Consider the following 20,179-nt stretch of genomic DNA (forward strand, 5'->3'; position numbering starts at 1 on the left):
GCTATGGTGTGTGTGGGTGTACTGCAGTTATGGCATGGTGGGCTGTTTGTTTGGCGACACTGGAGCCTAGAAGGGTGATGGCCACAAGGGGGTGTGCATATGGGAAGAATGATTTTAAAGAATAAATATTTGGTGAGAGTTCATGAAGGGCGCTATGGTTTTGGATGGCTGAGTTGGCTATAAGTTTTTGTATATGTCTGTAATGTGTAGTGCTGGGTGTAGGAGAAGGGATGTTCTTAAGGCATTCTGTTTACTGATGGGAGGTTATTAATTTTAGTTTATTTGTTTATGTTTGTGGTGTGAAGCTTCCTGTGCTGACACGGTGGACTGAGTAAAGTATCTTTCATGTTCATGTGGCTGTGATCGAAAGGACTTTTGATTTTTTATGTAAGTGACCTGTATTTGTGATCTTTGTATACCTTATAATTTTGAAAGCTTTAGGTTATGTTTTTTTTTTAAGCTTTTCCATACTTGTGGCTGCTAAGGAGGGAACCCAGTTTGGACTCGTGTAAATATTGCTATGTAAATGAACAACTTATTGACTAATCAGTCATTCATTCTGTTGTACAGAGATTGTGCTTTTAGGGCATCACATTACTAATTTGTCACTGCATATAGTACATTAAGTCTTATGTTTTGAATTTATTTATGCATACTATGTTGTTTTTAAAATGGCATAAATAAATAACACAAGATATGAATGTGAAGCATGTAACATAAACCGCTAATGAAGATGTACTAAGCCTCCCAGGTGCACGAGAATTAAGTAATTAATCAATCGTCAATCGTAACTTGTTAATTTAAAAAATAACGAAAGTCCTGGACATACTTTCAGTCTCGTTTTGAGATGTGCTGTACTGTTGTACTTGTGCTGACCTGCAATTGTGATGACATGTAGATATGGTGACTTGGAAATGTATTAACATGCGATTGTATTGTTTAATTGTTTAAGTGTTTACTGGTGAATACACTGCATTTATATGCTGACTTACAAACTGTTAAATCTGAATATTAACTTGGGAATATGTTTACAGTATAACGTTCATGCGTTATACCTACGTCATACCTACGAATTTGTTAACTTGGGAATGTGTTTACTTGCGAATGTGTTTACTTGGAGGTGCCGTTGTCAGCCATAGGGAGTGTGGCGCTGCCCTTGTGGACCTCCTCCTCGTCCTCACCCTCCTCCATGACCCAGTACTTGGCGTCCTCGTAAAGTTCCTCAGTCCTCAGGATGGCGAAAGGACGCAGGCGGAGCAGAGCGCCTGGGGCAAGGGAGAGAGGGATGGTTAGTACTGGCTAAGGGAGAATAAGATGAAAGATACATAATGGATGGTTGATGTAATGCGGTGATGGAACTGTTGGCCTAAATTTTGAAATACCTGCACTTGCGCTTGACATCCATTGCCCACAAAGCAGTTATATTCGCAATATATATTTTTATTATAATATCTTCGTATATCAGGTCCCGAAGTCTTGCCTATTCCTCCTAGGCCACCCTGTAGCATTTTCAGTCATGAAAAACATATTGAAACAAAATACAGCACTGAAATACTACAACGCATTGTTCAACCTCTTCCAGCAATCTCATGTCACTCACTAAAGTAACAAAATGTAAGCTGCCTGATTTTTAGTGAATCAAAATTACCAGGCACACCGAAACATCCAGAAAACTATCGCTCAACTCCAGTTACACCGAGCTTGGGGTGTTGACAGTTCTTTTGGCGACTACAAAAGAGAGCCATGGTTCCTGCTCACCCTGTTAGCCTTTCCTGGGTGGGGAGGGGAAAGTCTTAGTCAGAGTTTCACACTGAAGGAAGACCTGTTGCCTGGTGTCAAGGAAGTGATTCAAAGCTCTGACAACCTACGCAGGGAATACTTGACAATGACTCAAGCGTTCAAAAAATGATTCGAACTACCAACAACAGCTTCTTGTTCGATGTGAATCTTTGGCTATGACTTCTTTTCAGCCAGAAGTAGGGACGTGCATCATCCACTCAGTCGATGTAGTCCTAGCTTTAGGAGTCTGAACACAAAGTGGCAAGCCAAACGGCTCCCTTTTAGCCCACAAAGTCAACTACACTGGGTGTTAACAATGTAACCACATATCTGGCTGTTTAGTAGGTTAACACGGGCTATACCGATGTGGGTTACCTATCTGTACTATAAAAACAGTTGTTTCTCTCTGCATTGGTGTGGATGTGCACCCGCTCATGCACGTGTGTATGTGTAAACTTGTAATTCATCCTGCTGATGGAGGGTGATGGCTGGGTGAGTAGGCTGGTTGGCAGATAGGTGGAGTGGGTGAGGAGGATGGATTGGGTGGATAGGTGGGTGGGGGTGAGTATGGGTAGCTGGGGTGGGTAGGTAGGTGGGTGGGTGGGGTAGCTGGAAAATTGGTCCAAAGGAATTAAATCCAAAGGATGAATAGATCCATGGTAGGAATAGGTCCATGTGGAAAACAGATCCAAGAGGAAGATGTCTGGTGAATGGAGCCAAGTATGAACATAAGTCCAGTGGGCAGAGGTACAGCAGATCCACTGAGGAAATAGGTCCATACATGGACTCAGTAGTTTACCTTGGGGAGGAAATACATCCATGAATGAAAATAGTTCCAAGAGGGAAAATAAGCCACTGGGGGAAAATGGACCCTTTTAGTGTCGGTAGCTGGGGCGCTCATCATCCACTCACTCGATGCAATGCTGCTCTCGGGTGTCTGCCCTTTCCTCTCCTCCCTCCATTCCTTCCTTCCTCTTCTGTCTTTCCTTACTTCATTCTTTCCACGTCCTTCTGCCTACGGGTGACTTTACACTCCCTCTTTTGTCTTTCTGTCCTTCATTCTTTCCTCTTCCTTCTCCCTGTGGGTGACTCAACACTGAGTGACAAGCCGAATGGTCTCCTGTACACCAGGAAACCATTTACTAGCTGGGTGGTAATCACATAACCATATTTTGGCGCCTGGTGGTTTAGTGGCAATTACGGCGCTCCAATCGGATTGGGCCGGTGAAGGTTTATATCCAAGGGGTGGTTGCGGTTTCTTGCTTAGGTAATGCCACTCAGGGATGAGTGAGGCTGGTCACTCTCATCTTAAATGTCAGGACCAACTTGCCTAGCCCCAGGCTCCTACGCTCCTCATGGGGCAACGTAGGATTGGATGACGGATGGATGCATGGGAAAAAGTTTCAAGGTGGGAAATAGGTTCAGGGATAAATATATCATTGTGTGAAATAGGTTCATGTGGAATATATCTCCTTGAATGACAACGGGTCCATGGGGTAATATCGGTTCATGGGGGAAAAGAGGTCCATGGAACAAGTAGGTCCTTGGGGAAGAAAGGTCCAAGAGGAAAAGTGAGCCCATGAAGGGAAAGCTGTCAATGCAGGGATAGGTACCTGGGGGAAAACAGGTGAGTGGGAGGTTAACATCTACGGGGTGTGGCCAGAGAGGAGTTTATTTGCTAGTAAGTGTGTAAATCCGAGGGACAGGTGGGATTCATAGCTCATATGAAGCTACTCGGAACCAGTCACTCACCAGTCACTCAGTTTCTTGCATGTACAATGTACCCTGTGCAGTAAAGTACCCCATAGCGCGTCTCTGGTCTTTGAGCATATAATCTTAAATAGGTGATCTGCTAGGACAGTCAGAGGGACAATTCGATTTCTGTTCATACACTGTCCCTCTGTCTACCAAAGGAAAACCAGCTATTTTGTCGTATATACCCAAAGACAGGGATGTGATAAGGATTACTTTGTGCATAAGGAACTTTGTGCATGCACGAACTTGGTGCATGTGTCACAGGGTTCTTCGGGTCCTTATGGGGAAACAGAGGCTTAGATGATGGACAGAGGTACAGGTAGAGGGTAAGCAGGAACTACGGCTCACATGTGTAGCCTACTTAAGCTGGGGATACTGGACCACATGCAAGATCTGACCTTAGGGCCGTATTCTCCCTAGCATTTCTTCTTTATTAATTTTTTTTGCATATATCACGTTAATAGTTCATTTTATGTTATCTATGTAATCAGTGTCGATAATAAAAATACAGAAACGACTTACAAGACGGTATTAAGGTGTAATATGCCAAATAAGCCGCTAAGGAAGAGGTGCTAGAAAGCCTCCTATGATGACAAGAATACTGCCTTTTGTCCTGAATCGAATGTGTAAATGACCACTTCGATGCGAAATACCTGCAGAGCATATTACCATGGCTAACGACGGACGATTTTACTGTGCCTAAGGAAAACCTACCGCACATAAGTATTATAAATACGTAAGTAAAAAAAAAAAAAAATGACTGTCTCATGTGTGGGTCAGTTGCAGCCTTCTTTTCCAGCTCCCAACAGACAATAGTACTGGTGACAGCATTAACACTGCAAGTTAACATTGCCACCACTGACTTCATCGTCGGCAATATTCGAGCATTATATTCCATGATTGACATGTTGGCCGAGTAAAAAAAATTGGTATTTTAATAATAATAATAATAATAATAATAATAATAATAATAATAGTAATAATAATTCCAGTGTTTTGGTATATTGTTTCTCCAAAGAATTCACCGCTGCCTGAGACATATTTGCACCTTGACAAGACACGTTTGCACCTTGACAAGAACTGTGACATCATTCATATACTGTATAAACTTCCCTTGTGTCCAAGGGTTACCCACTTACCCGTCAACAGCCCTCCCACCAGAGCGAAGGCCATAGTCACCACCAGAGCTAGGATCTGCAAGGGAAAGTAGTTATCAGGTACTATTAACTCTCTCATGGTCGCCACAACTCTGGCATTAAATCACAGCTAACACCACACGAGTTTAAGACAAGAGTGAATCACAGGAGGCTGGGAGTGTTAGTACTGCCACCATTAACCCTCTCATGGCCAGGAAAAAGTCTACCATTATAATCTTAACGCCAGACGATTTTATTTAGCGTAATGTGAGGCTTAGGAGGCTGGGAGTATTATATCATTCACTCCAATGACGCATTTCTAATTTTATATGTGCTTCTCTCTGATGATTTTATAAAACGCACGGGGAACGACTTCAAGTGAAGGGGAATGATGGAGGCTGTTATCTCAACGACTTCAAGTGAAGGGGAATGATGGAGGCTGTTATCTCACTCCTACAAACTGAAGCCTCCCTTAAGCTGAAACATGTCGTCTAACAGCAGCAGAGATCAAATACAAATATGTGTTCGGTCTGGAGTGGTTAATTATTTTTACGATTGACTTCCTCAATACAACAATGACTTATCTGTTGTAATATTGTCTACAGACGATTTCATTCAGCTTAGGAAAGACCTCCCTTTATGAATGGGTTAATGAAGGCTATATTATTACATCCGGTTCGCCAAATCTCTCGAAAGTTGAATAAAATCGTCTAAAGACAGCAAGAGTGGAATAAAAAATATGTCACAGGGCTGAAGGGAACAACAGGTGCCTGTAGCATTGTAGAATTTCCGGGGATCATTTTGTTCTCTCTCTCTCTCTCTCTCTCTCTCTCTCTTTCTCTCTCTCTCTCTCTCCAGTTGAATTAGATGATGTATTTTTGTATTTCGTGCTGTGTTTTTGGTACCTCTGAAGATTTTACACAGCTTAAGATAGATTTCTCGAACTGCTGATGTTAGACGCAGCCTTCATTCACCCCTGCACTGGAATACGCCTCCTCTTAGCTTAGTAATATCGTCTGGTGGTGGGAAAAATAAACTAAAAAAAATATCCGAGTAAGAGAGTTAACACTGATTCTTCTCTGCTGGTAAATAAATGAAGACGAAAGTACTGATTAAACAGTAATTTCCACAGTTTAACCAGTTCAGTCCCATAACGCATTTTTCCAGTTTATTTTTGCTACTTTCAGAGGATTTATTTCAGTTTAGGGTAAGCGTCTCCTACTCAAGGTGTCAGCTTTTCCATCTGGAGAAGTCCCTGGAAGGCTGAACAAAATCGCCTGGACGTGGAAATGAAAAAAAAGAAAAAAAAAGAAAAAGGAGTGAAGGGGTTAACTGATGCTCTTCATGGCAGTTTTACCAAGACTGGAATTTTCAGCTATATTTCTGGTCGATATCCTGCCTTTAATCTTTTCAGTCCCGTGACGTGTTGTGCCGATATCTTCCTGCTTTTTCCAGACGATTTTAGTCATTTTTGTAGAACTCTCTTGTCGAAAGGAAGTTAGGGGTTTCTCCTGTGTTGCGGTTACGGTTCAGTCAGCATAGTAAGGGTCCATCCTGCATCGTTTAAGCATTTCGTACTCCCACTGTCACACCCACGCCCACACCAACAGACTGACCGTCTTCACAGCACGGGATACCAGTTGGTGAGCTTCCAGTGGAGCGCTACTTATGGGACAACTCTGTATTTTATGGTGTTCCGCATACCACTTTTCAAAGCAAAATGAGTGTTTGGTACTCCTTTCTCTCAGTCAGATAAGTAATGATCGTCAGCCAAGGATGGTTTGTATCGTACTTGTGTGAGAGGAATCAACTATACTCTGTTCGCATTAGTAAGGGGTGATATTGCCACCTCTTCTCCTTAATGATTGTGTTGTCGCATGAGATTATCAATGAATTAGGGTACTAGTCAGGAAGAAGTGTTATGAGAAATATATACAGCCATAGTACTGCCTTATTCTGCCGCTGACCTATGGAAATTTGTTGCAAAAGGACGAATATATCCTTCAGGTTAAAGTCAATTAACTACCGTATAGCAATATTGCATTGTCTCATACCTGACAAACATGTCTACCACCTTTCAGCTTAGTTTATGGTCAAGTGTAGTCTGAATATAGAATGAATTTGACTTGTAACCAATGAGACTCATTCCTAAACTCATAACTAAGGTTCATCAAATTTCCAGCAACCACAGTTTAATTTACGAATTTTGAAAATCGTCCAGTTCCATTAGGTGAAAACAAACCAGCCATTGTGAAAGCTGCAAACCCAACGTGTAAAGTACTGTACACTAATGTCAGTGTGAAGAGCCATGAGAGTTGTCTGGCCAGCCTGGGCCACCACCTGGATGCACCCATAATGGAGACTGACGTATAAGTAAACAATATTAACCACTTCACTTCCCCTGCTCACTTTCCATTTCTGTTCTTGCTATGTTCGGACGATTTCAGTCAGCTTGGGAGAGACTTTCCAGACTGATGGGGTTAGATACAGTCTACATTAACCAGTTCGGTATGAGAGCTTTTTCCTGAACTGAAAAAAGACAAATCGTCCGGAGGTAGCTAGAATAAACTATAAAAGGCGTCATCGTACTGGAAGGGTTAAATATAACTTATGAAATCTTGTAAATGTAGAACAAGGGGACAGAAGAACAAATAGGCAATCTACACAACATAGGCTTAACAAAGTTTATAAATACTGTACCTGGTTGGTGGCCTGTGCCCCAGCGCTGATGCCGTAACCGGCTCCAAGGTCTGGGGACGTATTATAAAAAGCACTTAATTAATTACTAAGGTAAATACAAGTGGCATTGCTAGTACATTATTACTAATTGTAGTTGATGTCTGGTCGTGTATATATATATATATATATATATATATATACACCAGTCCTGTATGAGACAGCCCTAGCATGTATTCAGTATGGACGAGGTGTGTGCGGTACGTAGGAGGACTGCTGGGCCTTGAAAGCAGGGTGTGAAGCCTATGCCCAGAGTCGGTCACATTATATATATATATATATATATATATATATATATATATATATATATATATATATATATATATATTACTCAGCTGTGGTTATGAAGTGTTTAATGGCTGCATGCGTGAAGATGAAAGCATAAACAAGCATTTGCATAAACAAATTAAACTGAAATAAGTGTATCAATGATGAACTTCGGAGATTTGCAAAAATAACCAGACTCACAAGTTACGCTCAATGTTAATTATGACTATGACAAAATACACTTTAGTATTTAGTATAGTTTAGTCGTGAAGTGTATGGTAATTACACGAGTACAGATTAAAGTACAGCTACCTCCGAAAACTGTCGGTGCAGTGTGGGTCCGATGCCATCCAGAATGATTCGATTGTGTGATATTAACAGCCTCGGACAAGGACTGACCAAAAGATGACGGCCAAGGACCGGAAGAAGGACATGGTAATCGGAACTTGGAATGTAAGGGGAGCGAATGATGAGGTGAAAGAGAGAGAGATTGTCCAGGTGCTTGAGGGTGCGAAAGTTGATGTATGCGGAATAAATGAAACGAAATGGAGAGGTGAGAGTGTGAGAGAATGGGAGTATGGATAGTGTATATGTGCAGGAGTAGGTGAGAATGAGAGGGCAAAAGAAGGAGTATGTATAGTTGTGAGTAAAAGATGGAAGAAGAGCATAAGAGAGTATGGATCAGCTGGGTCAAGGATTGTGTGGGTAAGATTGAAAGTTGGAATACAAATGTGGGCGATTGTGTGTGTGTATGCGCCAACGCAAGATCGTGCAAGCAGAGTGAGAGAAGAGTTCTGGACAAATGTGGAAGTGTGCATGGAAAAGTATGGAAGGAATGAGAGAGTGTTTTTGATTGGTGATATGAATGGTAAAATAGGGAATGCGAAGGTGGATGGAATAGTTGATGAGTGGGGTGTGCCTGCTGGCATAGATGAGAATGGCAGTGCGTTAGTGGACACTTGTGCTGGGAGGGGGTTGGTGATAGCCAATACCCTCTTCAAGCACAAAATGATCCACAGGTATACATGGCGAGTGATGAGAAGGGTGGGTGGTGAACTGAATGAAAGGAAGGCAGTGATTGATTATGTGTGTGAGGATGAAAGGATGCGAAAATGTGTAATGCATGCAAGAGCTTATAGAGGTTGGGGAAGTGGACTTTCTGACCACCACTTGGTGGTGGCCAGAATCAAGGTTCAAGGTCCAATTAGAATGGAGAAATAGAAGAAGGGAAGGACGGGAAGAAGGAGTATTTGTAAGGAGAGTTGAAAGGTTACAAGAGGATGAGAAAAAGGCAGGGTACAAGAGAGAAGTGGAGGAACGATTGGGCAAATATGAATTGGAGCAGATGGGGGACGTGGGAGGTGTGTGCAGGATATTTACAGAAGAAATATGTGCAGCATGTGATGTGGTGTGCGGGAGGAAGAGAAGACGGAGGGGTGTGGAATGAAGAGGTGAGACAGGCTGTGGCACAAAAGAAGAAAGCATACAATGATTGGATGAGAAATAGGGGCGTGGAAGAAGTTGAGAGGCGGAAGAGAGAGTTGTATGTAGAAAGAAAGAGGTGAAAAGATTAGTAAGAGAGAGTAAGAAGAGAGCAGATGAGGAATTTGGAAGGAACTTGAGTGTAACGTGGAGGGACTGTAAGAAAATGTTCTGGAAAGAGGTAAAAAGAGTAAGACGGGGTAGATGTGAAGTCAGCAGGGGAGTGAAAGATCAAAATGGTAGATTACTAGTGGAGAAGGGAGAAAAAGTGAGCAGATGGAGAGAACACTTTAAGGAATTGTTGAACATAGAGGATGGAAGTAATGCAAGTATAAGTGGCTGGGGAATGGCTGGGAGAAGGAGGGAGGTGAGAAGACAGGAAGAAATCAGTAGGATAGAAGTTGTGGAAGCAATGAAGAAAGTTAAATTGGGGAAAGCCCCAGGAATTGATGGAGTGTGTGGTGAAATGCTGAAGTATGGGGGAGAGATAGTAGTAGAATGGATGTGGAAAATGTGCAGATTGGCCTGGGAGGAAGGTAGAGTCCCGGAGGATTGGAAGTCAGGTATAATTATTCCCTTTTACAAAGGAAAAGGGGAAAAAGAAGTGTGTGGTAATCATAGGGGCATTTGTCTTCTTAGTATAATAGGAAAAGTGTATGGTAGGATACTTATTGACAGAGTTAGAGAAAGAACAGAGGAATTAGTTGGAGAAGAACAGGGAGGCTTTAGGAAGGGAAGAGGTTGTGTAGATCAGATATTCATTCTTAGATCTTTAGTGGAAAGGTTTCTAGAGAAGGGAATGAAGTTGTATGTGGCTTTCATGGATTTGGAGAAAGCATATGACAAGGTGGATAGACAAGGATTGTGGAAAGTATTAAAAATATATGGAGTAGATGGGAAGTTGTTGAATGCTGTGAAAAGTATGTATGATGTTGCTAAGGCTTCAGTGCGTGTGGATGGTGAAATGAGTGAATTTTTCTCTTTAAAGGTTGGGTTGAAACAGGGATGTGTCATGTCTCCATGGTTGTTCAATCTGTACTATCACGATCCAAAGTTTCTTTACCCCCCTGAGTGGAGGAAGGTCGAAGCCAAGGTTGAAGAAATGACGGGCCATCGAACACAGGCCAGTTCATGATGGAGGGGTTCACTAACCTGAAGCTTAGGATAATAAGAATCACCCGGATGAAACACACAAGCCTATTTATGAATCACGGTATCATGAACCATTTTTAGTCTTGTATACTGGCAGTGTCCGATCATCTAGTCTTGATACAACCTTGGCTTCGACCTTCTTCCACTCAGGGGGGTAAAGAAACTTTGGATCGTGATAGTACATGGATGAGGTAATAAAAGAGGTACAAGGTAGGGTAGTGGATGTTGGAGTAGCCCTGGTGAGAGAGGATAGTGTTTGGAAACTCCCTGTACTGTTGTTTGCAGATGATTCTGTGTTGTTGAGTGAAGACTAAGGAGTGCTGCAAGACTTGGTGGATGAGTTTGGGGGAGTGGGTAAGAAACGGAATCAAAAGGTGAATGTAGGGAGGAGTAAAGTGATGGTCTTTGAGAGCGATGAAGTCAGTAAATGTACAGCGAGATTAGATGGTGAGGAATTAAAAAATGTGAGTACGTTTAAGTACTTGGGTAGTGTGATGAGTAAGGATGGAGGTTTGGAGGGTGAAGTGCTTGAGAGGGTACAGCAGGGAAGAAAGGTTGCTGGTTCCTTGAAAGCAGTGATAAGAAGCAGGGAAGTGAGCATGGAAGTGAAAAAGTTACTACATGGCAGTATTGTGATACCAACTCTAACGTATGGAAGTGAAGCTTGGACGTTGCTGGAAGGACACAAGTCGAGTGAGAGCAGTGGAAATGAGTTATTTAAGAGCAGCCTGTGGAGTCACATGGAGAGACAGGCTGACAAATATGGATATAGAGGAGCATTGTGGTGTGGATGTGGATGTGAAAGGAAGCATTAGGAGGAATACACCGAGGTGGTTTGGCCATGTGGAGAGGATGGAGGGTGAAAGACTGACGAAGAGAGTGTACGTGAGTGAGGTGGAGGGGGGAAGGAGGGGGTGGAGAGGTATATGAGAGAGGGGGGTGTGAGTTGGGAGCGGGGCAGTGAAATGGCGGGGGACAGAGCGACGTGGAGGCGATTTGTTTGTGGCCACCCCGAACAGGATTGAGGCGTCTCGCAATAGATAGATAGATAGACAGTACATGTAATGTATATACGACAGCAAATACCATGATTCCCTACCTATTACACGCACTGCAGGTGGTTACTGATACAACAGCCATCTACCATGTGGCAAGCCAATGTGTGCGAGGACAGAAGTGCATTTCCCGTTATTCTCTGATCCATGTGCCATAATATTTAGCATTTATGATGCACCGATATTTTCTGGAGCTAGTGTACACACAAAGAAATAGGCATCTCTCTTTAGGATATGTAGCAGAAATGTCAAAGTATCTGAGGCACGTATTAGTGGAGATGTGATTCCCATTGTGCATTGCCAGTCGGAAAATTTCTTCAGACGGAAGTGGGAAGATAGTTATTTCTTTGGGCGGTGTTCTCTTATGGTTAGGAAGCTAACTAACACCACTTTCTAACTGGTTTATATCTATTTTGCTTGTATGGTTAGGAGGCAAACTAACACCACTTTCTAACTGGTTTATATCTATTTGTGCTAGTATCTATATTTTTGTGTGTTAGTTATGCAATATAAATTGACATAAAAAGATAAGAGACAAGAAAGAAGGGGGGGCGGACCATAAATGCCCCCACCATCCGCCCATCTCCCGGTGACGACTCAACAAGCTCCCTGGAACCACTGTCTGACTCACTTCTTCTTCATTTCTGCAACATTCGGGGCCTTTCCTCCAACTTTCTCTCTGCTGAACACCACCTCTCCTCCTCTAAACCTCACCTTCTCTCTTTAACTGAGACTCAGCTGTCTGAGGCAACTGACAGCAAACCCTTTTCTGTATCCTCCTACTTTCTTTATACTTATTTCAAAGCCAAAGGTGGCTGTTGTGTATACGTATGCAACAACTTATCTGCTCTTGTGTTCCTGAACTTCATTCTTCTGAATTCTCTACTCTCTGGCTTCGGCTCTCCTGTCATTCTCTGACTAAATATATCTGTGCTGTTTACTTATCCCCTAATTCTACTGATGAATAATTCTTCAACTATCTTACTTCTACGATGGAACACATTCTATCCATTTCTCCTTTCTCTGAAATCTCCATTCTAGGAGATATCAATGTTCACCACCACCTTGGCTCTCCTCTCCTTTCACTGATCCACCTGGTGAACAAGCCTACATCTTTTATATCCTTAATGACCTACTGTAAAGCAGCTCGTACAGCACCCTACCCGTATCCCTGACCGCCTTGGAGAGAGCTCCAACATACCTGACCTCATCCTAACAACTAATCCTTCTGCTTACACTGTTAATCTTTTCTCTCTGTTGGGCTTCTCTGATCATAACCTTATTATCTTAACCTGTCCTATTGCTCCGGTACGGCCTGTGGACCCTCCAAAGAAATGTCGACTGTGGCACTTTGGAGCTGCAGAATGGGAGGCCCTCAGGCAATACTTCTTTGATTTTCCCTGGAATGATTATTGCTTCCATGGCCAGGAGCCATCTGAGTGTGCCTTTCGCATTACGGAGGTACCGTACTCGGGCATAGAAGCGTTCATTCCTTTCTCATATCCTTTGCCTAATGCAAGAAAGCCTTGGCTTATTCACGCTTGTTCTAATGCTCTATGCAACAAGGAGAGGGCCTATAAAAGGGACCAGAGGCAACCCTCCCCTAAATCACATCTTTTTTATGTTTCTGCCTGGAATCGTACTAAGTTTCTTCTTCACTCAGCTAAAAATAATTTCATCCATACTAAAGGCTCTCAATTCTCCAACTCGAATTCTTCCCGCTCCTTCTGGGACCTAGTCAAAAACCTTTCTAACAACTTTACCTCATCATGCTTCCCTCCTCTTTTCTACTCTGATGGCTCTGTAGCTATTTCTTCCACTGATAGGGCAGATCTCTTCACTCAGACTTGCTCCTCCAATTCCAACTTAGACAATTCCGGTGCTGTTCCTCCATCATTTCCCCCCTCTGACTTCCTCATGGCTGATATTGAAATTTCTTCAGCTGATATATTTTCTGCCATCACTGGCTTCAGTACTAACAAGGCATATGGGCCTGATGGAGTCCCTCCTGTTTTCCCCAAGAACTGTGCTTCTGTACTTACACCCTGCCTAGGTAAACTCTTTTGCCTTTCCTTCTTCCTGGACGTTTGCTCTCTTTCAGCCAGTCCCAAAGAAGGGTGACCATTCCCAACCCTTTAACTATCGTCCAATTGCTTTAACATCCTGTGTCTCAAGAGTTTTCGAGTCTATTCTTAACTGAAAATTTTTTAAGCAACTTTCTTTCTGATCGTCAATATGGGTTCCGTCAAGGACACTCCACTAGCGATCTTCTCACCTACCTTGCAGACTCCTGGTCATCCTCCTTTCGGGACTTTGGCGAAAGCTTCACCATTGCAATTGACATCTCAAAGGCTTTCGATCGAGTCTGGCATAAATCTTTAATTTCCAAACTGCCCTCTTACGGTTTCTATCATTCTATCTGTGCTTTCATCTACAGCTTCCTTTCTGGTCGTTCTATAGCCGCTGTTGTAGACGGCCATCATTCTTCTCCTAGATCTATCAACAGTGGTGTTCCTCAAGGCTCTGTCTTATCACCAACTCTCTTCCTTTTATTCATCAATGATCTTCTAAGCTGTACATCTAACACTATCTACTCATACGCTGATGATTCCACCCTTCACTTTTCCATTCTGTTCCCGCAGTGTCCATCTCAGCAGTTACTTCAACAAACAAGGGATGAGGCTATGGCACACCTAATGTCTGACTTGGCTCGTATCTCTGCCTGGGGTGAAAATAATCTTGTTGTTTTTAATGCATCAAAGACTCAGTTCTTACACCTATCAACCCGACAAAATCTTCCACAGGAGTACCCACTAATGTTTAATAATATCCAGCTTAATCCTGCATCATCTTTAAACATACTTGCGGTTTCATTCACTTGGGATTTATCTTGGAAAGATCATATTACATCTCTTGTAAAATCTGCTTCCAAGAGGTTAGGTGTGCTAAGTTGACTCCGTACCTTCTTTACCCCTGCACAGTTGTTTACCTTTATACACGGGTTTTATTCGCCCCTGTGTGGAGTACAACTCTCATGTATGGGGAGGCTCCCCACATACAGTTCTTCTCAATAGGGTGGACTCAAAGGCTTTTCGTCTCATTAACTCTTCCTCTCTTACTGACTCCCTTCAACCTCTGTCTCTTCGCCGCACTGTTGCCTCTTTATCTCTTTTCTATCGCTGCTTCAATGGTCACTGCTCCTCTGAACTGTCTGCCTTGCATCCCACTACCTCTACGACGGGTGCGTAGCAACAAATTTTCATCCGTTTTCTGTCCAACTCTCTAATGCAAGAGTTACCCGTTACTCCCAGTCCTTCATTTATGCAACTGGAACTGTCTCTCTCTCTGTATTTCTTACTTCCTATGATCTCCAGTCTTTCAAACGCAGTGTTTCCTGGCATCTCGAAATGAATGGATCTTGGATATCTTGGATTTGGCTCTCTTTTGTATTGTTTTTGTTTTTTCTTGGAGGTAACTGTTTTGCGTGGTCCTGGCATTTGATTCCTTCTTCCTCGCATTAAAAAAAAAAAAAAAAAAGAAAGTAAATAGTTCAGGAAGGGGTACTGGGAAGCCTCCTTACCAGACGACAATACCAGCCTTTGACTGTTTATTCAATCACAAGTACAACCTTAGCTCAAAGATGTGGGTCATGATGGAATCTGAGGCAGTCTGCATAATACATACTAACCAATTACTATGACAAACAAAAGTCTCATTACCACTAAATGAATACCATGATTAATTTTATTTGGTTACATTTTTTCACTTTAACATCCACTCTGGTTTGGTTATGAAGTGTTTGGTTTTGGTAGTTGTATGAGTGCAGCTGATGGTTTAAACAGTCGTATGCACAGTGAATTCCATCAGTCTTATGACGTGATTCTTTTTTTTTTTTTTTTTTTTATTCTTGCTATTGTCAGACGATTTTATTCAGTTTAGGAAAGACCTTCTATGTTGACAGGGGTTAATGAAGGTTTTAGCTAATACTTCCAGTTCAGAAAAGCCTATCCCAGGCTGAATGAAACCGTCTGAAGATAGAAGGAATATAATATTTAATGTCGTCGACCTGAAGCCTTTACACTGAAGAAGTTTATGACTGTGGAGCCTGAGGACATATGCTGTGCACTGAACCTCCTAACCAATTATTCCAGTTATTACGGTAACAACTTTTTCACATTAATATCAAACTCTGGTGCTGGAAGGGACGCCTTCATGTGATGGCACCGATATACCAGACGGCTTCACTGCCATGCTATATAAACGCCCTTCAGCTCCCTTCTTATCCTTCGAAAGGAGTGTGCATTGCAGGAGAAGGGTAACATCATGCAACGGTCTCCTGGGTTAACATTCAGATGAAACCGGGGTTGCAACACCAACAACAGCTACTACTACTACTGCTATTACAACAACACCTACTACTACTACTACTGCAGCAACAACAGCAACAGCAACAACAACAACAACAACAACAACTACTACTACTATTACTACTGCTGCTGCTACTTCTACTACTACTACTACTATTACTACTACTACTACTTCTACTACTACGACTATTACAACCACCACCACTACTACTACTACTACTCCTTACTACTACTACTATTGTTACTACTATTCAGCTTGGTTATGGCTATAGTACCAATAGCTTTCATACTGACTGTAGTCTGTAATGACTGTTGTTTGAGTATGAATGGAGAAAACTGTATACAAGCAATATAAAGGTAAAGAAAAAAGAAAAAAGTGTGAACACTGCACCTGGTATGGACTTCCTGAGAATTTCCAGTTCCTCGGAGCCTTCTTTTGGGGCGCGAGCTGGGAAGATCTCATATAGGCTGTAGGGAGGGTGAAGAAAATTACTCTCTCTCTCTCTCTCTCGTTATGTGTAAGACTGGAGAAGTAGTTACAGCAACCAACCTCCCCATCCGCACACACGCGCAAGGAAAGGCATGATCATATTCCAATTCTTATTCCCACCTAAAAAGATGGGGTGAGGTTGGTTTCAGAAACACAGAAAGAGAAATCATAGCGGTGGGACAGTGATCACCAGCATTCCTATGGAAATCGGCCACACAGTCATTCGCGCATTATTCAGGCCTTTAATATCCAAGCTACATCTCGCAAGCATAGTTATTTACGCATTTTTTCCTCCTCCTTCAAAGATGTACCCGACATACACCTATCAGGCAGTTATGCCATCAACACACATAAAACAAGAAGTGTCAGATCCTCGTCAAATCCTTCTCAACACATACTTTACCCAAGTATTTCTACGTCTTGTCAATTCCTGTGCTTCGTCAACCTGCACACACAGCGTTGTCACACACTGATTTACTATATCCATCTACCTTCTTGGACAACCATGCCTCCCTCTACCCTTATCTTTTCACTACGGTATTCACATCTCTCTCTATTTAAATCTTTTTTATTCAGAGACTCCCTCCCAGTATTCATCATCCATCCTCTTGACAAACCACGCCTCCTTCCACCCTCATTGATACTCAAAACACCTGCAGATTGACTCGCATATATCCTAAAACTCAGTTAAAATTACCTTTGTTCCTTTAGTTTCACACAACTACCCCCCTACTCACCCACAAATACCCTAGTCTGGTCGTAGCCTCTGGAACACTGCTGGCCAAGAGAGCAACAACAATAACCTTAATGAGTCCAGGTATCTTTTTTTACACATTCGTCTCGGGCATCCACACTCTTGGCCTACCACGCCTCCCCTCACACACACACACACACACACACACACACACACACACACACACACACACACACACACACATTTACCTTGGTCCGTAGGTAGCCTCTGACGCCAAGGCTGCCATGATAGCGCCTATAATGCCAGCAATGATTCCAGGCATCCCGTGTAGGTTGTTGACTCCACAGGTGTCGTGGATGCGCAGACGAGAGGCCAGGAAAGGCTGAGGAGGGGAGGGGAGGGGTGAGCGGCGAACCTAGCACTTTTCATTAATATGTCTCTTTATCTGATTATTTGTCTGTCAGACTCCCTACTCAGTCCGTCTGTTTGTCCGTTAGCCAGCCTCTCGATCAGTCTCTTTATCTGTACCTCTCTATGTCTATAACATATTATACCTGTCTTTCTATATCTTTATTTCTCGATCCGTCTTATCTGTGTATATTCTTATTCATCTTTCTGTTTATACAACCATCCGCTCATCCATCACTTTATATGCCTGTCAAATCTATTTATATACTTATATTAATTTACCTGTGCTCTCTCTGGCTCTCTCTCTCTCTCTACTTACTGTCAAGTACACATATCCGAGTACGGACACAGTGGCTGCGATGATGCCAACCAGTGCTGCCCCCCACGGATGTATCATCAGATCGGCTGAGGTCCCAATGGCCACTCCACCAGCAAGGCTGCTGTTCTGCACGTGTACCTGTGGCGGAGGGGAGGGGGGGGTGAGCACTGTTGAAGGGCAGGTTTCACAGCTGACGTCATCATCGTTATCATCATCCTGACTCTCTTTTCCATCTAAGGATTGGGTGAGGTTAGATCGACGGAAAGGGAAACAGACTTCTTCATAGTGGGAGGACTATTAAGCTCTTTTACAAGTCCAGCAATCATATTTTAAAGATGTAATTCTCTAAAGATGTACTTTATATAAGCCTATCACATGGAGTCAGTGCGTCGACTGTTTAGTTACAAAGAGGTGTTAAACCTTCGTCATGTGTCGACTGTCTAGTTACAAAGGGCGTTAAACCTTCGTCATGTGTTCCTTCCTACATAATTCACTCTATCAAAGCGATCCCGTGTCAGTTTCCTAGCCTCATCAACTTCCATTTCTCTATCCTCATCAACTTTCACATGTCGTTTCCTCACACACTCATTTACCATATCCACAATCCTTCTTGGTCTACCATGTCTCTTTCCCCCTTCAGACTCACTTATTCACCACCCTAAACAGACTACTTTTTTTTCTTTTTCCATCGAAGCATATTCTTTTCTCCCGTGTTAACAAGACTTCTTTACATCTTTTTGCGAATCACGGTATTTCTTATCCTATCCATTCAATGCACTCCACACGCATTCCTCAATAATTCTGTTTCCGCTGGATTTACTCTTGAGTTTTTGTTTTCACGCCACAACAAAAATCTCACACCCATAAGTTAATGTGGACACTGACACACATTCATGCCGTCTTTACGCGCCTTCACACTCAGACCTCAGTTTAGTATCAAGACATTCATGCCACCAACCACTTTCCTTCCCTGTGACACTCTATTTTCCACATCCTTTTGTATATTTACCTCTTTCTATTACTGAACCGAAGTACTTTCTATTACTGAACGGAAGAGGGTGGGTAGGCAGGGAGGTGAGTAGAAATGCAGGGAGGGAAGCAAGCAGGGAGATAGGAGGAAGGCACAACGGAGGAAGGCAGGGAGGTAGGTAGGGAGGGAGGTAAGGAGGTAGGTAAGGAGGTAGGTAGAGTGGCATATAGAAAGACAGGCAGGGAGTGAGTGGGTAGTTATGTAGGGAGGTAGGTAGGGAGGTAGGCAAGGAGGTAGGTAGAGAGGTAGGCTGGGAGGTGGTTGGGGAGATAGGTAGGTAGGTGGCCATGTAGGTAGGAAAGGAGACAGGTAGTTAACGAGGTAAGTGGGTAGGGAAAGGCGAAAATGAGTACAAGTTAATCCTTTATATGCCAAAGGGTTGCCTTGCACCTTAATATCTTGTGGTGAAAGGATGGTATATTCTAGGAGAGGTGTTGCAAAATCTGAGATCAGCGGATAACAAATAATGCGCTGAACACAGCAAGGATCATACAAGACTTCGTTACTAAACAATTAACATGACCATTTAGTGGAGCTGAAGAATATAATATCATTTGGGGACATTATGGCAAAACTTAATTCCTTGTACTAGCAGTCATGTATTTGCAAATAATAGGCCAACATTTTATTTGAACGAATATGATGAACACCCAGGTCCGAACACTTACTATACAAATTGTATCGCAATCTGTATAAATGACAGTTACAAATAAAATTAACACGTTCAGCCAGAGCACGTCTTTCCTAATATATTCATGGTATTACCTCCTGACATTTTGTTATCCCTTGTACGGGTGACATTATTTTAACAGCTCTCAATGTCTTTTCAAGACGCTATGAACTCGTGTGGACCTATCAAAAATGAAGTAAAGAAGACGCCTTAGCACTGACGCTGCCACTTTCATTTTATTCTTGCGATCTCCAGACTATTGTATCAAGTTCAGAAGGACCGAACAGGACGGTCAGGTATAGCCCTAAGTACTAAGGTGCTCTCTTAATCTGAATAGGGTCGATTGGTGGTAGCAAGGATGAAACATAAATACCGTCTCTGGGGCTGAAAGGGTTAATTTTGATTATACTTTGAGACAGTATAACTTTTCGTGTCACTGTCAGTCTCATTTCACTATCTACATCACATTTTTAATTCCAGGCTACATAGAACTAAGTCGCTTATTGAATACGTATTGGTGAAAGAGTCGATAATAAGCGCTATTAGTGAATGTCTCCATCAGAGAGTTGTACGAGTATGTAATGCACATATAATGAAAAGCATATATCGAAAGAAATATACGCAGACGGTTAAGACTGTGATGTGAAGCCAGGATTCCGTGGCCTTGAATGATCTGTAAATGACTGTGTGACCCACATCACTGGGAATGCTGTCGATAGTTCTACCTTTGTTTTCTTTTCTTTACTTCTGCATCGTACTTCACGCGGAAATAAAGGTTTGGTTGATGATGGTGATGATGAAAATGAACTTCTGCGTCTGTGATTTCTCAAATTTACTTA

General features: G+C 42.5%; 1 protein-coding gene across 1 annotated transcript in view; it reads right to left on the reverse strand.

The window, feature by feature from the left end:
* Positions 1-20,179, reverse strand: part of LOC145405517 (ammonium transporter Rh type B-like) — a 76,010-nt gene that overhangs the window by 3,845 nt on the left and 51,986 nt on the right. The window contains exons 6-11 of the mRNA XM_080276861.1: positions 17,641-17,778; positions 17,162-17,295; positions 16,121-16,197; positions 7,371-7,420; positions 4,674-4,728; positions 1,099-1,265 (exon numbers count right to left, since the gene is read on the reverse strand). Of these exons, the coding sequence (XP_080132987.1) occupies positions 1,111-1,265; positions 4,674-4,728; positions 7,371-7,420; positions 16,121-16,197; positions 17,162-17,295; positions 17,641-17,778 (609 nt within the window). The 3' untranslated portion in view covers positions 1,099-1,110. The remainder of the gene's footprint in view (positions 1-1,098; positions 1,266-4,673; positions 4,729-7,370; positions 7,421-16,120; positions 16,198-17,161; positions 17,296-17,640; positions 17,779-20,179) is intronic.

This window comes from Coenobita brevimanus, chromosome 67 (assembly GCF_032717465.1).
Source record: "Coenobita brevimanus isolate Jiangsu-jjx chromosome 67, ASM3271746v2, whole genome shotgun sequence".
NCBI classification, from domain to species: Eukaryota; Metazoa; Arthropoda; class Malacostraca; order Decapoda; family Coenobitidae; genus Coenobita; species Coenobita brevimanus.